The 18,547-nt window shown below is 44.1% G+C and overlaps 1 protein-coding gene across 1 annotated transcript in view; it reads left to right on the forward strand.

Annotated features, from left to right (window-relative positions):
- Window positions 1–2,940, forward strand: part of LOC125943714 (monocarboxylate transporter 13-like) — a 32,231-nt gene extending 29,291 nt beyond the window's left edge. Inside the window, exon 4 of the mRNA XM_049663181.1 lies at window positions 2,543–2,940. Coding sequence (XP_049519138.1) covers window positions 2,543–2,718 — 176 coding nt within the window. The 3' untranslated portion in view covers window positions 2,719–2,940. The remainder of the gene's footprint in view (window positions 1–2,542) is intronic.
- The last annotated feature ends 15,607 nt before the right edge of the window (window positions 2,941–18,547 follow it).

Below are 18,547 nucleotides of genomic sequence, written 5' to 3' on the forward strand. Positions count from 1 at the left end.
GCTGGCGAAGTGGACGTGAGAGTCTCGGCGGTACTGATACCTCACAGCAGTTGCTCACGGCGACGGCATTAACTACTATTCAGTCATCCACGCGGTGCTGAAGTACCCCGCAGCTGCCTCGCCTGCGTGCGCTCTTGAGAAAGCAAGTTTACTGAGGAAATGACAAATAATTCTTGCAGAAGTGTCTGGTGCAGAGCGAAATCTTCGCGCTACGGTTCGCGAAAACCTGACCGGTACTTCCACGGCCGCCTGCTCTTCTTTGTCGCTTGACGCGGAAGGCTCGTAACCTTAAGCGGTAATATTTCTTGCCAAGTTGTAATGGTCCTCGTCTTCAGACGTGTACTCATCGCTGGTAGAGGCACCAGAACTTGAATCCATGCTCGCGATGGTGGCGTCGGCGCGCTTCGAATGACCGCGGCCGGACGGCTGGCTATCCGACAAGGGTGTCGTGACGTCACGCCTTCCAACTCCCGCGGGTCGGGCGGCGAGGCGTGCGCTCAGCAAAAACGCCAAAAATAATGCCATCGGCTTAATTTTGGCGTTTCAGAAATGAGCTAAGTGACTACTTCTTTTCGGTGTTATCACACATTGAGGATTCATTTTTAGCATTTTCGTAAAATTTTCAGATTTCATGTCCGTATCCCTTTAAGTGAAATGAAAGACGTCGTTAAATTTCCGCTTCTAGGTTGTTAAAATTTTCGTTAAAATTTTTCAGTAAATTCAAGGTATCGTGGGCGTTATTGGAACACTGTAATAAACGCTAGCACTGCGTAAATCATTTACCGAAACGTCTCACATTTGTCTAGGGTCCTTGTGAGTGATGAACAGTGAATTTACGAGCAGTGTGTAGTGGGCTTTACGTTACTAATATACTTACATAACAACACACGATGACAGCTGAAATTCGGCGTTTAGCCTCAGCTGGTGATTTTTCATATGCGGCATGATTCAAAGGAACATAAGCAATCTGATTTTCCCAGCACACAAAGGCACATGCCCCACCCTCACTAACCCTGATTCATTTCTAATTCTCGGCACTCCTGAAATGATAGCAAAACCAGTGCCAGACCCACAAGTCCGCATGCTAACATGGCGATGACCAATTACGTGGCCTTTACTCAAGTAAATTACTACTCTTCCGCTCCCAGGTATACTCGAAGGCACTTAGTAGTACTTATTTGTCCAGACCCCATGCTATAAAAAAAACAGTGTGTTCAAGCTCTTGTGAAAGAGCCCAGCCGCTCCTATGTACATGGACTTTCTATAGTCGATCTAAATCTTCCACCTGCCGAGTTCGAAATTTGTCAATAAAATTTGTAAATGTTCACTCATCGAACATACTTAGACCGAGTTTTGAACACGAACCGTTAAGACTCAATGAAATAGGTTTCCTGAACAATAATAAAAAAGCAGGCAGTTTATGAGCACAGTGTGAATAATGTGAAGGCAACAATTGCTTCACCACGGTCACAGAGCCTACGCGTCATACAGCCAATTTCGGGTGTTCGCATGCTTTTTGAATTATAATGTGATCTCTAGAAGGCTATTTTCAAAGCATCTCTGGTAACTTCGAAGTGACTAAAATGTCGCCAATTGGTCTGTCAGGTGGCTAAAGAAAGCTGGCGATCGGCTAAATTGTCTGTAAGCAGACATGAAATTGTCTAAATCTAGCAACCAAATCGCTAAAATGGTATCATTGACATTCATAGTACTCCTGTGTGTTTAATAGTAGTAACACTTTTCAGATTCAAAGTAGTTGTAATCAATAAACCAAGGAGACATATACAGGCATCAGCAGATTGATGTGAACTGCGGTCCGAGACTAATGTTTAAGTTTAAAGTACTGCGAACTTTTGTAAGAAGGTAGAAAATTCACTTCTTTTGCTTCGGTTACGAAGCTTGAATAATTCTTATGTTGCCGTTTCCTAAGCTAGAAGGAATATGTGCCTGTCGCCAATATTTAGCCAGCGTAGTGGTGTTGCAATGCTTTCTAGGCTAGAGTTAGCTAGGATTGTTTGAATGTCGGTTAGTCATGCGTAGGTACTTGTCTCATGAAAAAAAATTCTCTTCCGGACATCCTTTATAACAATACGGGGGCAGGGATTAAATATAGATTTTCACATGCTCTGGATAGTTCATGCGAAGAGCCCACTTTGCTGCCTTAGAATGAGGGGTGATTGTCTACTAAGAATATTCAGATGCACGTCCACTTCTACAGCAGGCTGTCCTTCAGAAGTGCAAGTGCATGGATGGTATCCTTCTCTGTGTTAGGACCGTCGACTGCAACAGTGCGTCGAATGTTTTCTAGCGGATCTTATGAAGTTGTCAGTTCGCGTGCTGAATGCATCATTTTCAGTAAACAAGCCATCGATAGTCAAGTATCATTTATACTAGATTTACTTCATCAAGCCTAAATCCGCACGCTTTGTTAGCGCGTAGAAGTGAACAGGGGCATTAACTCCATTCATGCATGTATTACTGCGGATGGTTTCTGCGTATCACGTGTTAATGGCTTCTTTTGCATGTTCTGACTGTTGCTCAGGAGCCTTCCGGGACACCCTCGGGTCGTACGACAACCTCTACCGCGTGCTGGGAGCATTGAACCTCTTCGGCGCCATGTTGCTGTTCCTTCTTGTTTTTCGAGACAGGGCTCGCCGTAGAACTTGGGAAGTGAACAAAGTGACTGCTACTACATCGAATCACGCTGCAGGACATTAACTGTGCTGACTACGTTGAGTGAACTTACATGGCGATTATTCACTTCAAGTCGCGCCTTGTTGAGTACACCAGTTGCGTGCAGTGGGAAGGTATTTGAATTTTGTACTTTGCGCCCTTCCCCGCTTCTCTGACGCAGGCTCGTCGCCAAATGAAATCCTTTCCCCGCAGTTTTCAGTGGTCATTGGGTTTTGTTACATAGCCTTTGTTGTACGCATCAGAATCATCCGCAATAAAAAGCCCGCATCTTGGTACACACTAGAAGTGAAGAAATTACCAGCAGTATGTTGTCGCCTGGGTAACACAAGGGCGTCACGGGCGCAGAACTCATAAATGTACATTTCTTTCGAAATAACTCTTGCTGTGATAGAAATGAACACATCGGTAGCCATGGTAACAATGTGTACACCATGATTGACGGTCCTTGTATCGAATGAAGCAGCTGGCAAGCGGTGACATTCACTGCAAAGAAGACAAAAATAGAAAAAAAGACAAGAAAACGGAAGAGAAGCGCTGGAGGACTGGCAGGAAATAATTTCAACTAGAAGAATCAACGGATCCAATGGGCTTGCACTTATATTAGCGAAAAGACTTTAGGCTGGAATTGTTAGCAAGAGGAACTTTCAGCCAATAATCATGCTCGTCATATCATTAACAAAGGCAGCCGGCTAATAGCAAAGAACACAAGCGAAAAGCTTTCTCTTGTTACATGTTTCACGTGCTCGCGTGAGCGCTCAGTGTGAAGTGCAATGGAAACAGCAAGCGCAGCCAGTGGATGTGGCGTTTCTTCGTCGGCAGAGGCGGCAAGCGCGTCTGCTTCGTCGAGATCTGGCGCGCTAATCAGCGGTATGTTTAACGCGATAGCATTAAGGGCCCCGTGTTGCAAAAAATCCGGCGTCGACGTTAAGCATCGGCATCTGGCGGAAATAATCAGGCCGAACCACATCATCCCGAACCTAGAGCACTGAACGGGCCCGGCCCCGGCCCGTTTTTACGTTGGGCTGCCCGCCCGAGCCCAACCCGGAAATAATCTACGTTACCCGCCCGGCCCGGCCCGCCACCCCTTTACCTTAGGCCCGAGCCCGGCCCGAACCCAGCCCGAACCCGGCCCGAGACCGAAAAAGACATGTTTTTCACAGTCGAGACGCGTGAGGATAACTCGCTGCACGTTACATGCACACCACCAGAAATCCCGAGCCCTGCCCGGGCCCGCGTCAGAAAACGCGAGCCCGGCCCGGGCCCGGGTAAAAAAGCTCATGCTGGGCCCCCGCGGCCCGAGACCGTAAAAAAACTGTTCTACCCATGGGCCTGGCCGGGGCGGCGTATTCGGGTAAGCCCGAGCCCATGCAGTGCTCTACCCAAACCACCCCAACCACACAGGCACTCCGCGTGGCGCAAGGCGTTAATGAACGAAAATTGAATTTATCAAAGCAAAATCCGCCAGAAAAATCGTCAAGTACGACTTAACCACAACCTACAGGCGTGGTAGCATCGGATTACGAGAAAAAAGCCTGATACGAGAAAAAAAGCCTGATAAGCAGCCAGGGATCTTTAAATGCTATCGCGTTCCACTCTTAAAGGCGAAACTTAAGCGTCCTCTAATTCTGATGGTGTTTGGCTATACTTTGGCTCTAGGCAACCATGAGGGGAACGTTGAAAACCGACCCTTACTAAATTTGGTCACGCGTGCGCCTCGGGGAACAGCAAACAATTCTTAAAATGACAAAAAAGGTCCTAGGGCCCTCACTTTTTTTGTCATTGTTTTTGCTAGGTCATTGTTATTGCTGGGCCTGTGCTGGGACTGTAGTTGTCGATTGAATCTGAATTCGCGGTTGAGGGTTACCTCATTTAGCGAAAGCAGGTGCGTACGTAGTTTTCGGGCAATGGTTAGAACCAGGCGCCGGCGGCCCGCCGACGCGTGTCAGCGGTTGGTAGATGTGCGTTGGTTACTCCATACGCTTGCGAGACAACTCAACCACTCAATCATGCAAAATTTATTGAATTTGGTGCAGCGCAGGGCGCTTATAACCAAAGGTCAAAGCAGAAGCGCGGCGCTCGAGCAGCGCGGTACCTGCAGCGAACCGACGCGCGACCGTGAACGCAGATGCCAGCGCAACTGAAACAGCCCAGGTGCTACATTTCCAAATTACCTTTATGTGCAGGGCCGCGCAGGGCGCGCGTGAACGCTGAGACAATGTTTTGGCGGACACAGAGGCTGCATACATCTTCCATAGGACACGATTTTTCCAGATCGTTGTGAAGGGTATTTACCGACTAGTACTCTCGCAGAATGCTTCAATTAGTTTTATACCGATGTCACACGACCAATTTGATCATGATCGAGCCCGATCTGGATCGAAATATTTGCTCAATCTGCGAAAGGGAGACAATCGCGGTCAAAGTCAATCGCGACCGAGAAATTCGATCCAGATCGGGCTCGATAACGATCAAAAGTGCGCCCTGTGAGCCCCGTATTAGGCACTGGAATGAAGTCGTGTTTGAAAAAATAACAAATGTAGCCTTTGCCACTACATACGAGAAAATATTGCCTCGAAGAGCTGAAAATTCCCCTAACCTTTTGGGAAATGTGCCGAAAAAGGTTTACCAAAATGCGTTATTTAACTGATGTGTGCATTGGCTCATGTTAGACAGAAATGCTAAGTCCTCAGGTGATGCAGGAAACTGGTGCAGCATGAACATACCACATCGGCAGTGCCCTCGCATAGTGCTGTGTTGTGGACGCACTATAGTCCCCAAAATTATTCTTTTGCACTGGTTGTTTGTGCACCCATACACTGCACAGTGCTGGCCTGTAGACTTTTGATGAGTATAAGAGGTGTGTTCAAAAAGAAACCGAACTTCTGAAATAGCGCGCCAACCGGCAGAGCGACGCGCTGCGGCTACCGAGTGCATGTAGCGACAGGTTTAGACAACAAACTGCCATTTGGCGCGTTTCGCTCTGACCGTTAGTTGGCGAGCTACAGCCGCTGAAGTGAGCACATGAACAAGCTGTTCTTCGTATTGGTGCCAAAGTGACAATGAAGGAATTGGAAGAACATCGTGTGTATGTGAAGTTCTGCTACAAACTTGGGAAAACTTTCACAGAGACTTTTCAGTTGCTTAGCAAAGCATACGGGGAGTACTGCATGAGACGCACGCAGTGTTATGATTGGTGCAAGCGTTCTGAAGATGGAAGAATGTCAGTCGGTGACGATCCCAAGCCTGGACGACCTTCAACATCCACAGATGATGACCACGTCGAGAGAGTTTGAACGTTGATTCGTGGAAATGGGCCTTTGACTGTTCGAGAAGTCGCTGACGAAGTGGTTATCAGCGTAAGATTATGGTCATGAAATTTTGAGTGCCAAACTTGGGATGCGTCGTGTCAGTGCAAAATTCGTACCGCGCTTGGTGACTGACGAACAGAAGCAGATCCGTGTTGAAATCAGTCAGGAACTGCTCGCCGCTGCCAATGACGATGAAACTTTCTTAAGAACATCATACAAGGCGATGAGACATGGGTTTATGGCTATGATGTTGAAACGAAAGTGAAGTCATCGCAGTGGGTGGCCAAAGGTTCTCCTCGCACCATTCCGAAGAACAGCTTGTTCATGTGCTCACTTCAGCGGCTGTAGCTCGCCAACTAACGGTCAGAGCGAAGCGCGGCAAATGGCAGTTTGTTGTCTGAACCTGCCGCTACATGCGTTCAGTAGCCGCAGCGCGCTCCCTCTTCCGGTTTGCGCGCTATTTCAAAAGTTAGGCTTCTTTTTGAACACGCCTCGTATGCCCTTATTTACTAGCGTAAGTAATTCGCGACAAAAATAAACGGAAACATCGAAGGAAAGCTATCACTTCGCAATGCAAGCGCAAGGCAAGCTCACAGTCCTGACCAAACAGGCAACACTGACGCATACTCTCGACGCCAGACCATCGGAAGTGCCTTCTTGAAAATGTCTATACTTCATGGAAAATTTAAATGTTTAAGTACTACGGTAAAGGGAACTGAAAATGAAAGAAAAGATAGATTGTCGCAGCACGCGACCGTCAAGGGGACGGCCTCACGCCGCCTGGCCACGGCCGGCTGGACGCAAGGGTTGTATGACGTAACCCATGACGTACTCCACACGGCAGCCAATTGAAGCGCATTACTATCACGAGCAAGTTCTTTTGTTCAGCTGCCCGCCGATCTTTCCCCTTCCCCTTGTTCACGGCGGTAGAAACGTTCGGTTATTGCGACGCCGACGACTTGCCAAACTTAAGGGGACATGCTCCTCAGAAACATTTCTTTTTAAATAATGATGGTGGGCGAATGAAAATTCTACCACTTATAGAGCTTGATCGCTTCATTCGGAATCTACTTTTAGTTTCAGGATATCTCGATGCTTTCATGTCCTAAGTGCCACGCAAGAGTGAGAAGCAGTGCATGTTTGTGCAGCTGCTGGACTTAGCAGTTAGCATGGATACCAAGAGAAGAGAAGCGCAGTCGAGGTCGGCAGAAAACCAGATGGGATGATGAAGTTAAGAAATTTGCAGGCGCAAGTTGGAATACGCTAGCGCAAGACAGGGGTAATTGGAGATCGCAGGAAGAGGCCTTCGTCCTGCAGTGGACATAAAATATAGGCTGATGATGATGAGGATGATAGAGCAGTGCAAAATTATTTTTCTTATCCCCAACACTCCACTAAGTGCTAATAAGCAAGATAATGTGATTCCCTTTACAGGCAACATTTTAAGAGAATTTCGTATCTGGTGCTTCATATTCAGTGGCTGGCGCCCGAGTACATTAAAAATTTTCATCCTTAAAAAAATTAAGTGATTGCAATAAATCCTAGATAAGTGCATTCTACATATCCTAAAAATTACGCCCATCAAATGTGGTGTTGATTGGACCAGAATAAGTACATAAAATGTTGTACACAAACACCTTGTTTTGCATAAAATATGAAGTTGAGAAAAATGCGACTGAAAGTTATTTAAGTTGTTTACTTCTGTTAATTATTATTATTACTTCGCGGGGAGATTGTGATGCGGCAAAGCTAACCATAGAGAGAAAAAGCTTAGGCCTACCACCTTGCACAAGCCCAATGGCGTGCGACACCGCGGTTTGACGCATCCCGCGCTTGAAAATGTGTCATATCTGTGCCTTTTCTTGCCACCTCGAGTGCTTTAACAGAGTTTACTATACTTTACCCGATCATTTCTGTCTCTGATTTCTTCATATGAGAAAAAGGAGACATCACTGTTGCTGAAATAACTAAAACACAAAACCTATTTCCTTAATGAAAATCGCCGTTTTTTGACCCACCTCTTCCCTTAAACAAACAGATGGCCGTCAGTATGGCTAATCGTTTTTCAATGCGGTTAGTTCGATGTCATTGTGTGCTTTGAATAGACAGAAGGCCGTCGCGATGTTTACAGGATGTGCGACCTGCACGTTATACACCCAGATACGCACTCTGTACGTTATGATATTCAACACTCGTGACAAATAAACGGGAATGAAAGCTCGATCGCATATTACGTGGTGAAACAAAACAAAGAAAAAAAAACCATAACAAGCCATGAACTTGTTACTACAGCTTACCACAACGTAAAAAGACGCTGTAATTTACCGGATATAATGCAAAGGTCATGTACGCTGGCCAACGTTTTGAGAATCTTTACAAGACTTTACGCGCCTTTTAGTATTAACCTAACAATATTTTGTGCTCAAAATTGTTGCCATACGTACCGTGGTGACTTAATTTAATGAGTACAAATAAATATTAATCAAAACATTTTTAAGCACAAGACAGCAGAAGTTTTTAGGATTTCTGCATGTATATACTGGTATTTACATGCTAAGTTAAGAGCAAGTTAAGGACCACGCAAGAGCGCGATGGAACGAAAAATGTTAGGCCTAACGTTAAGAGACAGGAAGAGATCTGTGTGGATCAGAGAGCAAACGGGGATCGCCGATATTCTAGCTGGCATTAAGAGAATAAAAGGAGCTGGGCAGGCCATGTAATGCGTAGGGTAAATAAACGGTGGACCAATAGAGTTACAGAATGGGTGCCAAAAGAAGACATAACGAGGCAGTCCTAAAAAACACGGATCGAAGGACAAACTGGAAAGAGAATATTGAAGCTTGTTTTATCGCTAAGAATACCGACAAATGCGTAAGCATGCCTTCTGTGAATTTACTTGCAAAGGAGCTGTAATTTTTAGATGGTTGCATTCAGTGGACACACAGTGTTTCGTTGTATCATAGCTTCATGTTAGTTTTCCAGCCTCATGCGTTAGATTTGTTTACGTATCCGCGCATTTGGTAAACAAGCTTACGGGGGTGGGTCTCCGATAGGCTAATATGGAAGCTCTTTATCAGAGTTGTATGGCACGTGTTGACTTGATGTGTATTCATATAGGCTTGCTTTCCTGTTCTGAAAATATAGTTGAAAGTTTGCGCCCGTCCTCTCTACATCCCTTTCTTCGTCCGTGTTTTTTTAGCGCTGCCTCGTTATGTGTTTTGGAATACACCAACTAGCTCAAACAAGAACTTTACTGCCAAGAGACGGGAAGCGCAGTCGAGGACGGCAGAAAACTAGGTGGGGTGATGAAGTTAAGGAATTTGCAGGCGCAAGTTGGAATCAGCTAGCGCAAGAGAGGTGTAATTGGAGGTCACAGGGAGAGGCCTTCGTCCTGCAGTGGACATAAATATAGGCTCATGATGATAATGACACTGATATTTTCGGTATTATCAGTTTATCAGTGTACCAGTTTCATGCTCCCTAGAGTGAGGTACATTATTCTGCTGTGTTACAAGTTTCTACTCATTTTGGGAAAAATGAGAAATATTGCCTGTAAGTTAAACAACAAAAGACAAAGCCAGGTGTCGGCGTCTTTTCAGGCTGTTCACTTTTCAACATGTCGCACTGACCTGCATGCACGAAAGTACTCGTCAGTAAAAAAATGGAAGTTTCGCGCAGGCAACACTTTTCAAATTGAAGGCTCTTTAGGCAATAAAATGGTAACCTGGGCACGGATTTCTAAGTTTTATTATGCATCCGTTCTATGCAGAAATAAGTAGATGGCGTCCCCTAAATGCGTCCAACACCCCCGACATATTACGTAGTCAAAATCATCAGCTGGGCTGGCGAAAGCGTTGCGCGAAGATCTTGTTTAAAATATTGATAAAAGGACGCATATGATGGTTTTATGTCTGGCGAAGCGCAGAGACAGCGCTGAGTAAAATATTCAGACGTCGGTTGAGAAACCTATTAAAAATATACAAACGCAATTGCTTCAGAAGTTTGCTTTTGGCATTTCGTAGTGCCCAGAAAAGGTTGATTTATGGGCACGGTGTAGCACCTCTAAGTGTAGGCTCCGCTTAATAACGCTTTGACTGTAGGGGTGTTTGGCGTTCTAAGTACAGTGCAAAAACAGGTGCGTGGAAGCGTGAGCGATATTTCACAGTGAAATAAGTACTTTCCATTTACAGCCGTAATTTGACTAAAAAAAATAGTCGCAAAGACTTTCTGATTCGCCCTCGTGCCAGAAAAGTTAGCGCGTTAATTCCGTAGGAGTACTCAATAGAGACACACCGATGAGACTGCGTCATACATAAGAAGTGAAGATCCTTTGACGTGATATCATCGACTATGCCACGTTCGTCCTTTCAAACGTTACATGTCTTGAGGTAGCGACAGACTTGTTTGGATACACTCTTTGAATGTATGTGCCCTGTCTCTTTGGAAACATTCATGCTCCTAGCTCTTACTGCTTTCCTTCAGCGATCGTTTACAAATGTATTTTGAATGTATTTTCGAGAATGCATGTCCAGATTTTTAGAAATACAGAAATCACAACAGTGTGTACCTGCGTGGCTGTCGAGCTCGGGTTTAAAGAATTGACAGCGTTTAAAGAGTTAAAAAAAATCACTCCAGTAAGGTTGACACTTGTTGATCTTGTTTTCGCAATAACTAGTTGTTTTATGTAATACTAAAAACGGGCAATCAAGAAAAAAAAAACGTCCGTGGCGTGATGGTTTCGGCTCAGGCTTGTATTCTGGAGCTCCATTTATTTATTTATTTATTTATTTATTATTTATTTATTTATTTATTTATTTATTTATTTATTTATTTATTTATGATACCTCAAATGCCCCTGGTATGGGGTATTACGTGAGGGGTGGGTTACATTTGTACGAGGTCTTCGATGAATGACTTGAAGTGGCAGGGATCGGAGTTGTGCGCAGCGTCGATGGGCAGGTGATTCCAGTCGTTCGTTGTTCGAATGAAAAATGAGTTGAGATGCGCAGTGGTGCGCGCAGGCGCAGGGTATACAGCTTTAGAATGGCTACTGCGGAGCGAAAGGCCATGAGCAGGTATGATAATCGAGTGAGCAAGAGGCGAGTGATAAAACTTGTGGTAGAGGGACAGGCGCGCTACTTTTCGGCGTGACACAAGACTGGGACACAGGTCACAGGTGTGGCCTGTGTTCGAATTATACCATAAAACCATTTTATTAATGTTTGTTTAATACTTAGAACTGTGTACTTTGCTGATACTGAGGAGTGATACTGACGAGCGGTGAAGCCAATAAAATTAAGTTTAGGCAAATTCATGCACTGAGCAACATTGCCATGCTGGCTGAATCGCCCTGTTTGCAGCTGTAATAGACGCTAGCGCCACAGTTCGATTATTGTATAAATCTCTATGTTTGAAACGGTAAACCACTTCTTCGCTGCATCGTTCATAGATGGCGCCACCATTCCTTTAAACGCGTTAGGTGTCAGAGGCCACATACGTATACGGAAAAAAATCATGGTTCATCCCTCTGTCATAGGAATCGGTAGAACACAGAAGCGCTTGCATGTTTATTGTACGTGAAGAATTCAGTTGCAAATAGTCATCGGCGGCACCCTGCCGCAGCACAGGAAGCCTCGACAATTGCCACACAAGCGAAAGTTGTCGATCTACTCGCGACCGGGAAACATCCTCTGAAGTCACTGCATTGCACGCGCCCGAGCACTGCGCAAATTCGCCATAAACCACAGGCGTTCGCAAACAGTGAAAGCGAAACCGATCGGGTTGTTAGTAAATCGCTTTGTGAACTCGCGGTTCGCTGCAGCGAAAGGCGCACGATTTTCGGGTCGGCGACCATGTTGCAGGTGTGCTTGGCGTGCGGCGTCCTCTGCCGAGTCGCTTCGGCGAGCGTACAAGCATTTTGGTCCGGCTCCTTAGGGCCCATACGCGCTCAATCCGCACGCCCGCTCCGCACGCCTCCGCCCTCTTGCGGACCAGGGCGGAAGGCCAAAAGGCGGATCGTGTCGAAAAAGTCGTCGTTCGCTGCATCCGCACGAGCGGATTGCACGCGCACTCCGATTGGACGACGCGGTCTGTTGACAGTTGGCAACCATTCGGCGGAGCAAAGTGTTCAAGGTTGGCAACTACCTTTGACAGCAGACGACACTGGCATATTTTTGCAGATGCGACTTCAAGTTTCCGCGTCACAGTCAAAATGCGACTTTAGACTGCACATTCTGTTCTGCATCCGCATGTGTTGCATTGGCGCCGTCATCGTTGTTCGAAACACCGCACAATCATCCTATCTGCGCCACCTTTTAAATATGTATTTGCAATCACATCATGTCGCAACATGGAACGTATTCTCGCACTATCACTTTCAGTGCACGCTGCCTTGGCTGGTTGAGCAAAACCTCTAGAATCATCCAACGTGCCGCGTTCTACGTTACGCGAAAGCGACAGTATCGCCGAGCGATTCGACCAAAATCCCCGTGTTCGGTGCGATGGCGCTGTTTCTGTAGTGCTAGTGACAGTTTGCCAGAAAACAGAACACACGCACAACTGTCGCGGAATACAGTTGCGTAGTCGACAGGACACCCCTCTTTACTATTCAGCACGCGTCTGAGGCTCCGAGTACACCTTGCTGATATTGACACGTGTACGTGTTTATCTTTCACCGGTGACCGCTTTTCACCGACTACCAAATGTTAAACGTTATAGCTAGGCGCACGACGCGCCTGCATGTTTCCGAAGTTTCTCGAACGTTATCGATGCTTCTATCCATTGTCTGTTGTCACCGACGCTTATGTAATGTGATTGCGTGACGGACGCGAATTGTCTAGAACTTCCTGGAATACAAGCGGGCACCAGGGAATAATCTGGAACCTTCGATGACTCATGCGTAAAAGCCGACGCGTTTCGCCGCTGATCAGATTTTCGACGATCGCCGAGTGTTTCGCCGCTATCGTTGTGCTTCGAGTGTAAATACTTGCGTTTGTGGGCACAGGTTCGCCCAATAAAGAATCAGTTTCGTCATACAGTTTTACGACTGTGCAAGCAAATGCTTGCATTTGCTTGTTCATGCTTTTTTTTCACTCTGCCAATTTTAAGAGTGCTTAAAAAGCACTTGGATGCATGAAATGCCTTTTTCTTCCTTTCTTTTTTTTGCATATATAAAACCACCGAAGACGAAGCGCGGCATAAAACGTGCCTCTCAGAAATTGAATACTTGCTGCTTGTAAGCTTTCCAAACAAAATAAAACCTTAGATGGGCTCAGTCGTGGATGAAGTTCTCACAGTGTGTAAAAAGGTTGTGCATAAGTGCTTAACTTGACGCAGCAAGGAATTGAAGGTTAAGCAGCAAGTGTACAATTCATTACGACAGGCATAAAAGCAATATGTAGTCTGTTTCACACTTAGGGGAAAAACGGGCGCTCCAAGTTTTCCCTTAAGTGTGAAACAGACTGTACGTATAGTGGTCACCTTATGCAGACACATACTCATGAGATGTTTTCAAGCAGAATATTTATTTGAAAGCTAATAATAATTTATATTGCTGATAAGACAACTTATTTCAAGTGAAATCAAATAATTACATTCTTTCTTGTCAGCCTGGGTGGCCAATCTGTTGCCCCTTTACTACTTAGAGAGAAAGAGAGAGAAAGCTCTTTATTGAAAATTCAGAGTGTTCAGCAAGCATATTTTTGCCTACATGCTACTCTGCAGCGAATGGGACGAAGAAGTAAGGCCCTAGCAAAGGGTAAGCAGAAGAAAAATGAAAAAAAAAAACATGCAGCTCGTGTCATGTTAGCAGTAGAGTACGTGTTCGAGGTGATGAAGGTAGACGGCCAATGCAAAAGAAAATAAGATCACAGTCCTAATGAGACGATGCGCATGAGTCTTAGTATAGACAGCAAACTTCCATACATTAAACCAATAAGTCCAGGGCATAGTGCGGTTTTCATGGGCAAAACCAGTAACCCAACACCCATGTCAATGGGCCTTGGTCGAGCTTTTCCATGTTCATTTTATATAGATGTCGCTCGTCTCTTTCAGCTGGGCACTCCAGCAAGATGTGCTCTAGAGATTGCACGGTGCCACATGTAGTTGTCACAACATGGGTTTGTGGACTGGCCATTGCAAAAAAGATTGTTCATGTATGCAACATTCAGTTGAAGCCGGTGAAACAAGGTCTCCAGATGCCGTGGTAGACATTGTGGTAGCCTTGATTGGAGTTCTGTGTTGATGTAGAACAAAAACTTGCAATTACCTGAAGTTGAAGACCATCTTCTATGCCGTTCATTAAGTACATATCAGCTCGCCAAAGCTGAAGCCTCACTTTTAGTGAAAAACACTTTTATAAATTTTATGTGATCATGTCCTTTGCGGGCTAACTCATCCGCCTTTTCATTACCTATTATACTGCACTTATAGTAATTCAGCATTTACACAATGTAAAACACATTACCAAAGTGCACACAAATTAAGCAGTACCATGATAGGCATGCTCCCTCTCTCAGCCATGGCAGCAGACAAAGATGATCGACTTGAGACTGTTTGATACTGCCAGCATCATACATGCATGTTCTATTTCGATCACTCTATATATGAAAAATAAGTTCACACAGGATGCACATGATAAGTGAACTATTGTAAGCTCTACTCAGGTTATTTTAGTGAGTCGGGCATGGGCTACGCGTTGTCTATGTATTTATGTAGCAACAACCTAGCTAGCTGATGCACAGCCAGATTTTAGGAAAATGAAAAAATGCATACCATAACAAACAGTTGGCCAGTACCTGTATTTTATTTGACAGCAAACCAAGATTATTAAATGACTTAGCTTCGCAGTGAGCTCAGTGATCACTCGTGGTGTGAAAAGTTATCTGACGTAGTAAGTGGTTTTGTTTTTGTCTTTCTTAATTAGTAGCTGCTTTAACATGCACATGACAATGAATTGAAGCAATTTAACATGCACATGACATGCACATGACAATTTAACATGCACATGACAATGATATGGTGGAAGACAGGCCCGCACAAAAAGTGAGGAAACATTTATTGCCAATTTTTAGTTTCATAACAAACCAACGAATGGTTATTTTGGTTCAGCTTTGTGAATAATGCACGACGTGTTCTGCCTAAAAGTGCAAGATTGGTGCGCTCCATTATCTATCTATTCACTATTCGAGTAGCCAAATGAATGGTACCCCCATGAACACCGTGAAAGAGATCACTGAAATTTGTAGTCAGGAGGCCACAGTGGCTCAGCCTCTGTACAAAACATAAAATCGTTCCAGAAGAAAACAATACTGGTGAATTGGGTATGCATTCACATGTACTATTCAAATCCGCACATCACAAGTAATCTTTCATTGCTTGCTGCATTGCTCACCATTGTACAGCCTTCATTGCAGCGCTGTGTGTTTGTGCAGTAAGATAACTTGACAAATCAAAGCTGTGGCTTTTCAGAAAAGTACACTGAAAGCAACTTTGCGTGTGGCTTAGGTAATATAATGCTCCTACATATGGGTCAGCTTAGTATCAGTCGATTTCTTTACTAGTTGTTCACTATTACGCTTGGAACTATACGGTGCCACCAGGCACGCCAGAACAGCTTGGCTATGCACAAACATCCCTTTCCATCGCACTTAAATTAAGGTGGTGCAGATTCGCTGGCAAAATGTGCTTATCATCATAACTGCCTAGCATTAAAAATGCGTTTGAAATGTAAGGGTGATTCCTGGTGTGACATTTTACATTTATAGTGCAAAACCACATCACTCAACAGGAAGGACACCACACAAATACTCGTGTTGTGACCTCTCAGTCATAATGCAAGTAGTTTCCCGAGGTTTCCTCTGTGGTTTTTAGCTGTAAACATGTGAAGCAATCTGTAAATTCGAAAGTGTATTAAGTAAACTGAGACACTATGAAATGCACCATAGCACTGCACGACAAGCAATATAACACTCAGGTGTACACAATTTTTTGTCACATCAGCTTTTTGTGGTGCATATATATATGCACTATTTGTAGCTGAAAACAGCATGCATTTCACATTTAGAGCTCAAAATGATCAGTGCAAGAGATTTTTAATGCGTCAGACATTGACACGGTCACTTGTCCATTGCTTTGCACATTGATAGCTGTGTTTGGTGCAACTTGAGTAGCATACATATAATGGACTACTACATACAACACCCGTTTTTCACTTCTACTTTGACATTCTACCCTCTGACACAGAAGACAAAAGTACAGACTGGAATTTTTCTTCACATCAATATGCAAAAGGCAAGCAGGTTTTCGGCACCATACGTCTCCATTTTTCTCACATGGCACTTATTGCATGTTCTGAATGTGCATACATTGCCGGTGGAATATCTTCTAATGTGTTCTTTGTTTGACGTATTTACACCTGTATATTTTTTTACTTACCCATAAATTATCTCTGCTCTACATGCACAGATACCTCCTTCAGTAGGGGTACGTGTGCAGTGCCTTCATTAGTGCAGTAACCGTTATGAAAGCTGTGAATTCATAACATAGAAAGGCTATTAAATATAAACAAGAAACCAACAGGCAAGAGCATCATGACAAGCCAGCTGAGATGGTGGCACTATTGTACAGCTTATTTCCCCCTGGTGCTGTCATACGGTTGCAACCCGATAAGCTCACAAAGGTTTGGGTCATTCCCATTTCAAGTGATGAGTGACAGTTGCATAAATACATCTACATCTGCCTATATCAATGACTTAACTATATGTAGCAGCTTCAGCTGTGTGATTATTGGTGTAGCTGAAGTGATGTATCATACATAGTTTCCGCACACAATCTGATTGGATAAAAGCATGCAGGAATTCGTCTTGGAGCTATTGGTTCAGTGGTAGCTTTCCACTAAATTCACTGTTGGATAGATTTCACTTCATCGAAAGGCCCAAGTGAAAATGAGCATAGAAGTCATGACACCAAATGCAGTCACCATTTATGATTGAAGAACAACATGTGACAGAACGATGATCAGTGGAATTATCTCACTAGTGTGCAAAGTAGTGCAGCTGTGTTCAGTATTTCAGTGCTGGTATACTAAACACAGAACTTTATACGAGTTGTTTGGACGGTATAATCAACAAGACCCTTCTAATAAGTGATGGCAAAGGATAAATAAAAAGCTGCTGCCTCAGGTACTGTCATTGGCCAAAAATATGCATTCTCACATGCAGCAGATACAGTTCATAAACTGGTTTACATACAGGTAAGAAATGTAACCGCATCACGTGATAAAATTTAAATAAGACCAGCTGAGTACCATATAGAGCATCTTTCATAGGGTCAAGTTGTAGTGACATGTCTTGATATTAGAAGTTGTGCTGTTTTATTCACACGCATGTATGTAAACACAATGTACGCATACAATTTGTGTTTACGTGTTACTGTGTGCATAAAATGAACAGCACAATTTACACAATCAATACGTAAATACGAATAAGTTTTTTTTACTGGATTAATCACTATTAGTTTCGCAATGATTTCTCACATGCAGCAACTCAACTGCATGCATACGTTAAGCTGATGCTGCTAATATGTGCTGGGCTTGGCTACCATTTCCAAAATATGACAAAATAAAGAAATGTCCATGTGTATGACTAAAATTGATGGTTTGACAATATCTTATCTGCCTGGGTAGTAAACTTGTGCAAAAAAATGCAGCACACTGACCAAAACATTGCGGCTAATATAACATAGGGAGCAAATATTCTGCCGGCAGAGTCACTTGGAAAATTTTGCCGCCAATTCATTCTCATTGGCTCTCTTCAATCACATATCTAGTGCTGACATAATTGTGAAATTTCTGTTTAGAATGTTCTCATGACAGCCAATAGGCACCCTTTTTATTGTGATAGCAGCTTAATTCTCAGGTGCAATGCACTGTGGCCATGAAAATGCTTAAGAATGATGAGGTGAGGCACCTCTTTCCATAGTCTGGCAGCGCAGCTGAAAACTGTTCAGTTAATGAGTGGAAGCATGGCCTGTGCAAAATAAAGATCACCGAGATGGCCACTCATAGTGTCCAACATCCTACATCCACGAATAATAGGTAGCAGTACACTTACAGCTAGATGAAAATGCACCGGAAAAACACCTAATGGACATACTTTGCAGGCTCAAGTCAGTTTAACACACATTGTTTTGTAATGACTGTGGGCAGAACGAACAACAGGATAAAAAATATAGCACTTCCTAGTCAGATAATGCTGGTCCCTGTGATAAATGTTTGCATTAAACTGAAGGCTTTTGCCTAAACAGGTGACATGAACCAGAGAACGAAATAGGGTGGATGCACACAGTAACGGCAAACTTTCGTTTAGCTTATTCTGCCTGCATTACTAACGTGACCATAGCTAGCCAGTGAGGAAGAACTCTGGGCAAAATTTCTTGCATGCGATTCTGCTGGCTGCTAGCAGAATATATCACCATACCTGTGTTGTCTTATTTTTTTACATGCATATTGTTTTTTGTCAGGGAACGTAAATTTGTACTTAATCATA

This window comes from Dermacentor silvarum, chromosome 3, assembly GCF_013339745.2.
Source record: "Dermacentor silvarum isolate Dsil-2018 chromosome 3, BIME_Dsil_1.4, whole genome shotgun sequence".
Taxonomy (NCBI): Eukaryota; Metazoa; Arthropoda; class Arachnida; order Ixodida; family Ixodidae; genus Dermacentor; species Dermacentor silvarum.